General features: G+C 37.3%; 3 protein-coding genes across 3 annotated transcripts; 2 read left to right on the top strand and 1 right to left on the bottom strand.

Annotated features, from left to right (window-relative positions):
- The first annotated feature begins 214 nt into the window (after positions 1–214).
- On the top strand, positions 215–4,454 carry si:dkey-182i3.8. Its single transcript, XM_067450697.1, has 5 exons — positions 215–749; positions 1,163–1,358; positions 1,462–1,538; positions 1,617–1,701; positions 2,953–4,454. The coding sequence occupies exons 1-5, from the start codon at positions 600–602 to the stop codon at positions 4,395–4,397; spliced, it is 1,953 nt and encodes a 650-aa protein (XP_067306798.1). The 5' UTR covers positions 215–599; the 3' UTR covers positions 4,398–4,454.
- Positions 4,455–5,441: 987 nt separating this feature from the next.
- si:dkey-182i3.10 (zinc finger protein ZFP2) lies at positions 5,442–8,870 on the top strand. The gene is made up of 4 exons (XM_067450698.1): positions 5,442–5,784; positions 6,057–6,279; positions 6,366–6,433; positions 7,507–8,870. Exons 1-4 carry the CDS (start codon positions 5,641–5,643, stop codon positions 8,860–8,862), a joined length of 1,791 nt encoding a protein of 596 aa, XP_067306799.1. The 5' UTR covers positions 5,442–5,640; the 3' UTR covers positions 8,863–8,870.
- Positions 8,871–10,216: 1,346 nt separating this feature from the next.
- On the bottom strand, positions 10,217–12,892 carry si:dkey-182i3.11 (insulin-like growth factor-binding protein complex acid labile subunit). Its single transcript, XM_067451752.1, has 2 exons — positions 12,804–12,892; positions 10,217–12,414 (listed from the first exon to the last, which is right to left on the bottom strand). The coding sequence occupies exons 1-2, from the start codon at positions 12,870–12,872 to the stop codon at positions 10,351–10,353; spliced, it is 2,133 nt and encodes a 710-aa protein (XP_067307853.1). The 5' UTR covers positions 12,873–12,892; the 3' UTR covers positions 10,217–10,350.
- Between the last annotated feature and the right edge of the window lie 270 nt (positions 12,893–13,162).

Genomic DNA, 13,162 nt, shown 5'->3' with positions numbered 1-13,162 from the left:
CTCCGCACCTTCGGTGCTTGGCCCCTAATAATAGGAACACTAACAATTTCAATAGGTGCCTCCGCACCTTCGGTGCTTGGCCCCTAATAATAGGAACACTAACAATTTCAATAGGTGCCTCCGCACCTTCGGTGCTTGGCCCCTAATAATAATAATAGGAACACTAACGATTTCAATAGGTGCCTCCGCACCTTCGGTGCTTGGCCCCTAATGAGTAACTTTATTATTATTTATCATTATTTTGTAATTAGTTAAGCTGGCGCATGTATCGTTTAAGACTTTTATTTTGAAAATGTTTCTTCTCTTTCTGAAGTGTTCCGTCACTGAGGTTATAATGGGTAATATTTTTAGGATGAATTTTATTCAAAGCAGCCAAATGCCCTCAACAGATTAGCTCACACAAAATCATACATCTTAAGTTTTGTTTCTTTTGTGGTATATAATTCAGGTACTTTTATTTTAAAATATAATAAACAAAGAGGAAGTAGTTTCTCCCCAGTGCAACTTTTGAGTTCAACGTTGTGTATTTTCTTTTGATTCTGGCGAGCTGTCAAACAAACTGAGTTGGGTTTGCTGCACGTCTTTTAACTGTGGTCACTATGGCCCGGTATGAGCTTTTTCAGAGTCAAACCACTCTGATCATGTCATTACTGACGGACACTGCTAAGCAGGAGATACGAAAGGCTTTTACTAGCAGCTACGGTGAATCTCATCTCACCAACAAATCAAACGAGACTCAGATGCATATGGTAAGAAAGTCTGTTATTGGAATTTTAACGTGCGTGGTTGTAATTATTAGGTTATTAAAAGAGTGAAAGATAATCCTCCTTTTGTTTACACTACAGCCTGGTAATTATGGTACTATAATTTTCTTTTTTATATTGTATTTTAAACATGAAATTGATCATGTTATTTGATTTACGACCGACTCATATAATCTTTTCACGCCACCTATAAACTCATAAACCTAAATTAAGTTATATATTTAATTTTTTTATTAATTATTTTTTCTAAGTCAATACAATATTTAGATATTTGCTGTGTCTATTAAATTTTTTTTTAGTTTTAATTATAATAATTATCATAATGTTTTTTTATAATCATAATGTTTTTATCATAATGTTTTTTAAAAAATCATAGTATTTTTCCTGTATCAATGCAGCTTAATTCCCTAATGGAAAGATTTGCCAAAGAAGCAGTGCAGAAGATTTGCAGTCTCTTCAGATACTGTTCATCAGTTGCACCAGTTCCAGCACAAATGTGTTTAAATGTGCGAGATGACATAAGGAAGACTTCATCTCAGATGGGACGTGTCTTGCTCAGTGGAGCTGCATGTATCCAAAACCAAGAACTTCAGGGTAAGTTACTTCATTTCAATATCAGGCCACACTAGAGACCTGCAGATGTAACACTCTCTACTTTAGTTTTTGTGGTCATTTTTGTTTTGTTCCTCTCTCACAGGAGATGCTATATCTCTCTCTGTGAGTCCTCTGAATGAGTTTACAGCAATGTCTCACCAGCAACCTTCAAGCACTGAGGTGAATATTTATTTTAAGCATATAACTTACTGGGTGTTAAATGTTGATTGAAACATTTACATGTAATGTGAATTATAGCATATACAGGAAAATGATGCAAGTCGGTATCTTATGGTGGAGGACAAAGCAGAAGAAGCCATTCAGACAGGATTCATCAGTGACGGTAAGAGTCCCAGCTTTCAATATGAAATTACTTGGCCTACTATTTGCAATCATTCATTGTCTTGAAAACATCTAAATCATTATTGCTGCTGCTGTACAGTACCAACACTTTCATGCATAATTAGTATATAAATGTCAGTGTTGTTATTGTTAAAGGATAGGTAGGCAAACACTTTTTGTTATACTCACATACTGATTGCAATCAATAATAGAAGTGGCCGAAATATTAAAACATGTACCTAACTTCTGTGGAAGTATCGGACTAAAAAATGTTTGTCCAATCATTAAGTTCGGTCCGAATGCAATCATAGGTTGTCCTACCTGTCTGTCAAAAACTGTCCATACCTCCGCACACCCTGCTCTCGCAGACATCACACGACATCAGCATATTCCACTAGGCTATGCAGAGTTATAGAAAGTCACAGAGCGCAACACAAACATCAGCCACCATTTACTGTTTCTCCTAAACCAAAACAACGAGCTTATGTTGCATTCACGCCATGTCATAACCATAATTACAAGATGGCAGCACGTGATGTTCTACCTGGAGCTGTTCACATCCTCAGACAGGGATCTCATGCTTTCAAAGCTATAGCTTTCTATAGATAGTCTCTCTGAACCTTTAACTATTAAAAATGATTTTTGTTAATTAAAATAAAGCTGAAAAATATAAGCTGAAATCAAGATTGAAATATTCGATAAAAAACTTTAACAAAATAAGTTGAAATACTAAAACTGAATAGAAATAGAAATAGAATAAAAAACCCAAAACCCCTTCAAAATTCAATAAAAAATATTAGAAAGAACTGTATTAATTTCTGAAAGTCAACCTGAAATAAAAAGTGACCTTATTGAAGCCTTTTAGCACATTCTTTGTCTTGATGTTTACCTTTTTAATAATAATAATAATAATAATAATAATAATAATAATTAGTTACATTTAAATAGCACTTTTCTGAGTACTCAAATTGATTTACATATAGAAGGGGGGGGGGGGTCTCCTCAACCACCACCAATGCGCAGAATCCACCTGGATGATGTGACAGCATCCATATAGTGCCAGATGGTCATCCACACACCAGCTGATTGGTGGAAAGGAGACAGCCAATCAGTATATGGGGATTATTAGGAGGCCATGGGCAAATTTGACCAGGCTCAGTGCTTCTTTAGCTTCTTAGCTTTAGTTTTGCTAAACTGTGAATATATGAATAGACTATGATTGATGTGGATGTAATGTTTTTCATTTTACCAGCTGCTGATGACATGGGATGGTCTGAAGATCAGGAAGGTGTGTTGCAGACATCAGCCAAGCAACCTGAAAAGCCACAAGGCAAAGAGTCTTTTGAATGTGAGCAGTGCGGAAAGGCCTTTTCAAAGATGTTTTCTCTTGTGCAGCACAAACGTGTGCACTCAATCGTGAGGCCACACAATTGTGAAAAGTGTGGTAAGAAATTCACACTGTTGAGAGCGCTGGAGACTCACCTTCGCAAACACTTGCAGAAGTTCGAGAAGAAGAAATTCCCCTGTAGTACATGCGGGAAGAGCTTCAGGGATCTTGCTGCCCATGAGCTGGTCCACGCAGAAGTCAAACCATTTACCTGTGAAATATGTGGACAGGGATTCACAATCAAAAGAAGTTTATACATGCACCAGAGGGTGCACACAGGTGAAAAACCCTACAGATGCGACACCTGTGGGAAGTGTTTCTCCCTGATTGGCACGTTAAACTACCACAAGAGAATTCATTCAAACGACAGGCCGATAAAGTGCAGCCACTGCAATAAGACCTTCAAGTATCATAAACTTTTGAAACACCACCTCCGAGTACACACGGGCGAGAGGCCGCACACCTGCGACGTCTGTGGGAAAAGTTTTGCGCTTTCCGGGACTCTGAAACGCCACATCCTCATTCACACCGGAGACAAGCCGTACGTCTGCGAGGTGTGCGGCAGAAGATTCAATCAGAGAAGCACTCTCAAAGGCCACATGCGAGTGCACGGAGAGAAGCGGTTTATGTGTGAAATGTGCGGGAAAACCTTCCAGTATAATTATGTCCTGAGGAACCACATTCTAACACACAATCAAATTGGAAATCCGGGAGATAAGAGCAACGCTCATCGCTGCGACGTGTGCGGAAAGTTCCTGAGCTCCGCCTACGCACTGAAATCTCACCTGCAGCTGCATTCGGACAATAGCAAACCCTTTACGTGCACGTTATGTGACAGGAAGTACAGCAGCGTACATTCCCTCCGGATGCACGAGCAGCTTCACACAGGGGAGAAACCTTTCAAGTGCGAGATCTGCGGTAAGGATTTTTCTCTGAGGGCTTCGTATAAAACCCATATGTTTCTGCATTCAGGAGAAAGACCACACAAATGCGTATTTTGCGGGAAAAAATTCAAGCTTTCAAGCTCGCTGAAGATGCATACACGCACTCATACCGGTGAAAAGCCTCATAAGTGTGAAACATGTGGGAAGGCGTTTCATTTATCGGCCAATCTGAAAAGACACAGGCTCGTGCACACCGGGGAAAAGCCGTTTACCTGTGAAATTTGTTTGAAGAGTTTCACACAGCCCAACAATTTGAAGGCACACATGCACATTCACACTGGCAACAAGCCGTACACATGCACTAAGTGTTGGAAAAGTTTTGCGTATCAGAGAAATTACAAAGATCACAAATGCGCTCCACTTTAAAAGATTTCAGCCTTCTGAACTGAAATACCTTAACTGAGTAATGTTTACCTATGTAGGATTGTAAATAATTTTCTGAAAATTTGAACGAAATGCTTGACTGTATTTATTTATTTATCCAAAAATAAAAAAAGTTTTCCCTTGTAATTTTAGGTGTTTTATCATCTATAAATTCTGACGTAGTGGAATATTACAATTGAATGTTGTTGGGTTTTTTATGTGGGTTTTTAGGGTACTAAAAGCCATTGTGTTAAATCAACCTGTTAAATCATTAAATCAAATGTGTTATAACAATATAATCAGCTCCACTTAAGGATATGTTAATCTACTAGATTTTTTTTTTTTCTAGTCCCAAAATATAATGATCCAACTGAGAAAATTCTAAATAAAGAACAATATAATTGTGTGCAAAATATCTTTAGCCCCAACAACATGGGACTTTTACTGATCAATTAAAGTATTCAAATAATTTGTAAATAATCAATATCCTGACTTTGTAACCGTCAGCAAAACCATAAACATTTTGTCAACCCAAAAATATGTAGCATATGTATATAAAATTGTGTGTGTGTGTGCGCATGTGTGTGTGCCCGCGCGCGCTGGTAATCCCTACGTTATGGGGACACAAAGATGGAAATATCTGAAATCCTTGTCCTTGTGGTGAGATTTTTTTGGTCCTCATGAGGAAAACATCTTATAAATCATACAGAAGGAATTTTCTTTCTTTTTTTTTGAGAAAGTAAAAATGCAGAATGTTTCCTGTGATCGGTAGGTTTAGGGGCAGGGGCAGTTTAGGGGGATAGAAAATACAGTGTATGGTATAAAAACCATTACACCTATGGAAAGACCCCATAAAACATGGAAACTGTGTGTGTGTGTGTCTGTGTCTGTGTCTGTGTCTGTGTCTGTGTTTGTGTTTGTCTGTGTAAAATGTCCTCTAGTTGGGTGTCATAATATTTCAGTACAAAAGTGAGGACACTTGGCCTCACAAGTATAGTCAACCCTGTAAGCAAACACACACAAAGCATTGTTGTTGTTGGCAACTGGAATTGGAAATATTTTTTCCCTCATAATGTATCATAGACTGTAAAAGTAATACTAGTGCTGCAAATAAACTCCAGTCCAGTGAGGGGCAGCAGCTGAGCAAAACCGCGACGCTGTTCAATACAAAGAAGAGAGCAGGTAACGGAAGATTGTAATGGCTCCCTTGAAATTATAAACTGTCTACAAAAGCAGCAGGATAATAATGGCGTTGTTGGAGTCTGAGGTTGTTTCTGTTTTGGAGACGCTTGTGAAGGCAACGGTAAAAGAAATGACTAAATTCATCGACTTAACGTTACCTCCACTGACAGAAACTACAGCATACGAGACTACCAACCTGGACTTCACAGTAAGTGAACAAAAAGTTTACTAAATTACAGAATGTTTTGCTTGCCATGTTTGTTTTTAAGCCATACATCATAACCTGCATCGTTTAATTATATGGCAATAAATCAGATGTGTTCAGCTGAATATGAGCATCAGGTCCGCGCAATCAAATAAAAGTGTCACAGATAAAATGATAAAATCCTTGCTATTTTGGCACCCTCATAACATAATTTAGAATAAATAATCTCTAGTGTTAACTGACTAGTTTATAATTTACTTGTTCTTATATTTTAGACCCATCTGACCTGTGTGTTAAAAAGTAATGCAAAGGAAGCTGTGGAGAAAATATGCCAGCTTTTCTCTGCACTTCAGCATTTCGAAACCAGTCAGAGTGCACAGGATGGCTTGAAAACAAGACTAAAGCAAGTTGAGAAACGGCAGAAGACTCTAAAGGGAGAGACTAATCTAACCGCAAATGCTCCCCACGGAAGTCAGTCCAGTGACCAGCTTACTCTAGGTGAGATTCATTACTCATGCTTTATTCACATCAATATGCTTCCCAGAGCAAATCTTTAAGATTCATTATCTGTTGTAACATTGCAGTCTCGGAAGAGAAAATCATTGTGAGCTGGGAGGAGGAGGAGATCATAGACATTGAGCACGAGAAAACCGTAAGTTATTCAGACATAATAGAGCACTGCAATAAGGTTTTGAAAGTAAAAATGATCTCTTAGATTGTACAGAAATTGATTTTGATCAATACCTATCCATTCCATAGAGATCTACCATAAGCTTAGAGGTTATATGTTTCTGTTACAGCCACAGTGTGATTTTTAACTCCTTTTTTAAAAAAAATCCTGGTGAAGAACTGAACTAATCATAATTCTAAAGAGCAATTTGACAAGTTGTGTGTAAGAGTTGAAAGTAATTTTTAAAACAATATTTTAAAATAGTTATGCTTATTATCTATGACTATAAGACAGTAGTTTTGTATTATAACATAATTTATAATTTTTTGATAACATTTACAATACTACATCAGTTACAATCAAAGTTTATAATGTGAAAGTAATTAATCTCAACGTTGGTTTGGTTTCAAGTCAACTTTTTATCAAATTATTATATTATTATTATTAAATCCTTGGAGAAGATAAATGAGAAATATACTTAAGGATTTAGGGCCGCTGAAAAAGTAGTTCCTATTGTACTTTACACAAGAGGAATTTACCAGTGTTCATAACCTATTGCTCAGTTGTAATTGTACACTACCGTTAAATGTTTGAGGTCTCAGGACTTTTAACTTCTTTAATAGCTTGGCAAACTTTTAAAGAAGTTAATACTTTAAATCAGCAAGGACACATTAAATTTATCAAAAGTGTTACTGAAGAGATTTCCATTTCAAATAAATGCTGTTTTTTTTTTTTTTTTACTTTCTATTCATCAGCGAATCCTGAAAAATTCAGTTTTCCACTGTTTTTTTTTTCTTTTTTCAAATCAATAAAAATTAGAATGATTTCTGGAGTATCATGTGACACTGAAGACTGGAGAAATGGCATCACAGGAATACATGACATTTTAAAATATATTCATAAAATAGAAAATCTTTACTACAAAATCTTACGAAACTAAGCAAAATAAATGATCTCACCGACCCCAAACTTTTGAACGGTTGTGTATACCGCAATAGTACATTTCTATACATTTCATGTTGACTTAAATTGTTCTCTCTTTCTGTTTTGAAAAGCCCATTAAAACACAGAAGACAGTTATCCTTAAGGATGAACAATCAGCTGATTGTTCAGAAAACAGCAACCATTCCCAGTTGGTGGTGTTGCTGGACAGTGATAGTTTGGATGATGATAATGATGAGGAAGAATCTAGAGCTTTGAGCATTTTAAAAAGCACACATGCTCGGATAATGGCTCGGAAGAAAAGCAAAGTGTTCAGCTGTAAACACTGTAGAAAGAAATTTGACTCGCTTGTTCTGTTGAGAGCTCATCGTGTCATTCATGCGGCGGAAGAGAAAACCTTCAGCTGCTCGCAGTGTGGTCGCCGTTTTGGCAGTAAAGGCAATTTGGATGTGCACTACCAGCTTCATACTGACAAAAGCCCTTATGCTTGCAATCATTGTGGCAAGACCTTCACCGAACACAAACAGCTGATGTATCACCAGAGGATTCATAACGAAGGCAAGACTTTTATGTGTACAGTTTGTGGGAAGTCTTTTAATCAAGCTTACTGTCTCAAGAAGCATCTGGTTGTCCATTCGGGAGAGAAGCTGCATAAATGTGACGTATGTGGGAAGAACTTCCACTTTCGAAACAATCTACTTCGGCACAAGAGAATCCATACGGGCGAGAAGCCGTTCACCTGCCAGACGTGCGGGCGAAGTTTCAACCAGCTCGATTCACTAAAGGCGCACAAACTAACTCACACCCGCGAGAAACCGCACAAATGCAAATTGTGTGGTCAGGGCTTTGTCCAGAAGTGGATGCTTCGGCTGCATGAGGGACAGGAAACGGGACATGGCTGCATTGTATGCGGGGTGGTTTTCGGTTGCACAAACGCCTTAAAAACGCATCTCCCTATTCATGCCGAACAGTTTCCGGTCGCCTGTACGCTGTGTGGAGAGACCCTCAGCTCCATTAACACCTTGAAATCTCACCATCACAACAAACACGCCGTTGCTACCAAATACAGCTGCTGTGTGTGCGGAAAGTCGTTTCAGAGTGTTACTGGTGTAAGAACTCATGAGAGGATTCATACGGGAGAGAAGCCCTATATCTGCTCTGTGTGCGGCAAGACATTTCGGCAGCAGAATTGCCTTAAAGCTCACCAAACCTTGCATACCGGCGAAAGACCTTTTAAATGCGACGTGTGCGGAAAAGGTTTTTGCACATTGGGAAATCTCCGTCGACATCAGCGCATACACACCGGAGAAAAGCCGTTCAGATGTGACTCATGCGGGCGGGAATTTAACCAGTCAAATTCGCTCAAAGCTCACATGCACATTCACACTGGGGAGAAGGAATACATGTGTGACAAGTGTGGGAAGAGTTTTGCTTATCTAAGAAATCTGAGGTGCCATAAATGTGTATAGATTTAAAGGTATCGTTTTTCATTGTTTACTCTTGTCTTGATACAGCTTTTCTTGTTTTTTAAACACCCACCTTTGGACATTTACAAAAAAATAATAATCTCAAAATAACTTTTGTCTTCCACAGAAAAAAAAAAAGAATCATACAAGTTTGGAAACACATGAGGTTGAATAATACCTTACCTACCTCTTTAAATTACATGGTTAAACTGTTCCAGACAGGATTGTTTGGGACAAGGATTATGTGTGCTTTGTTAAATTGCAGATGATTTCTTCAGTTTGATGTAAATATTTCTGTAGTTCCTTTAAAAAATCTGTTTAAAGTCTGTAAAAAAAAACCCCTGTAAAACTCTTTATGACGAATAAATCAAATTCATCAGATTATCTAGTAATCTAGTCTTTAAATGCTCATGTTTTTTTTGTTTTTTTTGTACTTTTTTTTTAAAATGCATTATTTAATCTTTTGTTACCTTGTAGGACTTTATTTTAAAATAGGGAAAATAATTTTGCTTTACTGCTCTATAACTTGCAAAGACCATCATGAAAAATAATTGTGGTAAGATTGTGAAATTCTCCTGATCATATCAACAAGTTTAAAGATGTGAGCAACATGAATACATTTCAATATTTTAATTAAATGGGTCATATGATTTATTTACATGATGTAATATCCTAGTGCTAGTGCTAATTGCTTCTACAGTGTTTGAAAATCTTCCACACTGAGAACCTTAAAAAAACAAAAAAACTTTTAAAATGTAATTTAAATATAGATGTGCCTTATCTTCCACCTTTCCTGAATAGACTTGACATATTCCATAATAGCTAGCCTCTACCTAAGTTACTACATGTTACTTTACATTATCTGTTTCTTAAAAACTACAGTGATTTTATTATGAAACGGGGAACAATATGCACAGAAGTTATATTTTAGTCTAATGAATCTATGAATAGTAATAATGTTATAGTTGTCAGTTTCTTGTCATCCTTTGAACATTTTTATGACAAGCTTGGGCCAACAAAATGAAGATGTACAGAAAATATCTATGGAAAAAAAACATGAAGACAAATTTGATCCAACCTAGTTTTGCACACACAAAAAAAAACAACCACAGATTACAGCCGGTCGTACATATTTGCTTTGAGTTCTTAGAAACACCCAGACGAGTGAATGCATAAGAATCTGATTCTTTGTGTTCTGAAATGAGTAAAAGGAAATCCCCTCTTGCAGCATTAGAATGTGGGCTCTAAAGGCTTTGTCTTGTCACACGCTCCCTGAGAATAGGCTGCAAGTATTCAGCAAAGCAGTTTATTTTATGGAATAATAATGTAAAACATTACATTTTAGATATATTTAGAATATAGTCATGTTCTCTGATGAACATTTGCATTTCAGATATGAAAAAGGCATAAATCCTTTGCACACAAGCAGTGGTGGTTTCTTTTCTCAACAATTTAACCACACAAATGGCAGTTTAATATAGCACAGCAATTTCATAAGAAAAGAGAACCAAGAAAGAAAACGATGAGAACCACTAGTTTCTCCACATTTAAAGAGAATCCGGCTGAGCTTGTGCAATGCTGTGATAATGATGATGGGAAAAGAGCTGGGTAGGACAGATTTTGACCAGAGGAGCACATGGGTGTAGAATTTACCAACTGAGTATTATTGTTAAACCACTGACTTAGATACAGAATTAACACACAAGAGCAATCCCATGGATTCCCATCAAGATGGACAAGTGTTCGGTTTCCTAAAGGCATCAGAGTCCCATTTTCCACTGAGTGCAGTGGATTAAATTTAATATCGAGTTCGCGTAATTTCACTAAGCCTTGCAGCTGTGCTGGATGAATATGCTGGAGATGGTTTCTGTCCAAATGGAGCTCTTCCAACTTGGCTAAAGCAGAAAACACTTTGGTGGGCAAGTGCGTCAGCTGGTTGTTTTGCAGGTGGAGCATTGTGAGACTTCTCAAAGTTGTGAAGATGTCATCTGGAAGCTTATTGAGACTATTAAAGCTCAGATCTAGCTCTTTCAATTTGAACAGATCTTTGAAGATATCAGAGGAGATGGAATGCAATTTATTGTTGGACAAATCTAGAACCCTAAGGTCCATGAGACCTGTGAAAAATCCAGTTGGGATGGTTTCAATCTGGTTGTTGTTCAGCCATAACTCCCGTAAACTTCTAAGGCTAGTCAGTAGCTCTGTAAATAGTATTGCCAGGTGGTTTTTGCTGAGTTTCAGATGCCGTAATCTGACTAAACCTTTAAAGGAGAATTTTGGAATGGAGCGGATATGATTGTTCTCCAGATTGAGATCCCTCAGATTATGTGTCCTTCTGAAAAGGTTCTTGGGAATCTTCACAAGATCGTTGTTGCTAAGCTCGAGATGTTTAAGCTTCCTCAGCTTCATAAATGTGTGTGAGTGGAGCTCCAAAATGTGATTGTTGTCCAATTGTAGATCATGCAATGCTGAAAGTGGGTGAAAGAGGTCCAGTGGAATGACAGAAATATTATTGTTGTCCAGCAGGAGCTCAGTTACCCTACTTAAGTTGTTAAACACGATGTTTGGAAGCGACTTCAGATTGTTGTGATACAAATTAAGGTTCTCGAGCTTCCCCAAGTCTTGAAATACATGTGGTGTAAGTGACTCCAATTGATTGTGACTCAAATCCAATGCGCCCAACTGTGAAAGACCTCTGAGGGAACCATCAGACATGGAAACAAGAGCATTATGACTCATATCCAAATGGCTCAGTGTGGGAATCTTAGAGAAAATGTCCTCAGGAATTGAAGTAATGGAATTTTTTAGAAGATAGAGGCTCGTGAGGCTTGGAGTATCCTGAAGGATACCGGTAGGAATGGCATCTAGTCCATTTCGACTAAGATCCAGGTGATCTAGCCTTATGGCACCCTTAAAACTCCCATTGCCTACAGTTGTTAGGTTGTTTATTGACAGATAGAGTTTAGATAGATGAGTGCAGTTCTCAAATACATCCACCTCAATTATCTCAATCCTGTTATTTCTCAGTTGGAGGTCCATAAGGGCAGGAGCTCCCTCCAGAACCCCATAAGATAAACTAAATATCCGGTTCATATTCAAATTGAGGATTTGAAGCTTGGTCAGACCATATAGAAACATCTGAGGAAGAGTTGTAATGTAATTGTCACTGAGATCCAACACTTGGAGGTTCAGCAGTCCATGAAATTGTCTTGGTCCTAATGTAGACAGTCCATTTCCATTGAGAAATAGCTTTGAAAGTCTGTTCATGTTCTGCCAGTTGGTATTCAGTGACATATTGAAGACATTATTGGTGAGGTCGAGAACCAACAGTTCTTCCAAACCTTCATTTGGGAGAGCTTGAATCATGTTATGTGTAGCATATAATTGTCTGGTACCCTGAGGCAGATGAGGAAGCTCCCGAAGTTTCTGGTTTGAACATATTATGATGTCAATATCTTCATCACATTTACATGGTATCGGGCAGGCATCACCCACTGTGATAAGAGCCAGAATCACTGACAAGGGCCACATTTTTAATGATGTGATTTGTAAGACCTAAAGAAACCCACAAGTAACATTTTGACACAATGTGAAACTGGATATATATAAATATTAAAATGTTCACTTTCATTTTAAACAGCTGAGAGTGAGCTATGAGACAGAATGACAGTGTTTTTTTAAATATTTTTTTGTATTAGATGCAACATTTCAATAAAATAAAATAAAATACCTATTCTCAGCTATCAACTGGGAAATTTGTATTAGTTTTAGAAATTATCAGTTATGTATACAAAATAGATTTATACAAATATTGAATGGTAACACATTTAAATGTCACTAATCTATTTAATTCTTATGCCTCTATGTTTATATACACACAATTTATATATCAGCAACTTTGATATTTCTTTAAAGTTTTCCTTAATGCATGTAGACACACTTACCTGCAGAAAGAAACGACCTGCAAAACAGAATGGTTGTGAAAGTGTAAATGCCCCGTATCGCAAGAGCATAGGGTAAAAAAAATGACCTGTCAGCAGAACATCTGAGCTTAAAAGATCCTATCTATGATGTCACATGCGATACATACTTGAAAAAAAAATCATCTTAACCACATGGACGCAACTACAATCTCACCACAGCTTGAGGAAACTCAACAAACAGAAAAAAAAACAATTCAAAACCATACGAACAGGGAAATTTTACAGTTTTTAATGAAATACTTGATTGTGCCTATATATATATATATATATATGTGTGTGTGTGTGTGTGTGTGTGTGTGTGTGTGTGTGTATATATATAT

This window comes from Pseudorasbora parva, chromosome 8 (assembly GCF_024679245.1).
Source record: "Pseudorasbora parva isolate DD20220531a chromosome 8, ASM2467924v1, whole genome shotgun sequence".
Classification (NCBI taxonomy): Eukaryota; Metazoa; Chordata; class Actinopteri; order Cypriniformes; family Gobionidae; genus Pseudorasbora; species Pseudorasbora parva.
Note: the sequence above shows the minus strand (reverse complement) of the source record. Positions and strands in the feature narration are given on the sequence as shown.

What these genes read in the sequence shown, in the direction of transcription:
- si:dkey-182i3.11 (XM_067451752.1), bottom strand. Translation starts at nt 12,872, where the DNA reads ATGCTCTTGCGATACGGGGCATTTACACTTTCACAACCATTCTGTTTT. An exon ending in CAGGTCGTTTCTTTCTGCAG is followed by an intron (nt 12,415 to 12,803) that starts GTAAGTGTGTCT and finishes GGGTTTCTTTAG; the next exon opens with GTCTTACAAATCACATCATT.
- si:dkey-182i3.8 (XM_067450697.1), top strand. Translation starts at nt 600, where the DNA reads ATGGCCCGGTATGAGCTTTTTCAGAGTCAAACCACTCTGATCATGTCA. An exon ending in ACGAGACTCAGATGCATATG is followed by an intron (nt 750 to 1,162) that starts GTAAGAAAGTCT and finishes GTATCAATGCAG; the next exon opens with CTTAATTCCCTAATGGAAAG. An exon ending in AGCAACCTTCAAGCACTGAG is followed by an intron (nt 1,539 to 1,616) that starts GTGAATATTTAT and finishes TGTGAATTATAG; the next exon opens with CATATACAGGAAAATGATGC.
- si:dkey-182i3.10 (XM_067450698.1), top strand. Translation starts at nt 5,641, where the DNA reads ATGGCGTTGTTGGAGTCTGAGGTTGTTTCTGTTTTGGAGACGCTTGTG. An exon ending in CAGTGACCAGCTTACTCTAG is followed by an intron (nt 6,280 to 6,365) that starts GTGAGATTCATT and finishes GTAACATTGCAG; the next exon opens with TCTCGGAAGAGAAAATCATT. An exon ending in ACATTGAGCACGAGAAAACC is followed by an intron (nt 6,434 to 7,506) that starts GTAAGTTATTCA and finishes TGTTTTGAAAAG; the next exon opens with CCCATTAAAACACAGAAGAC.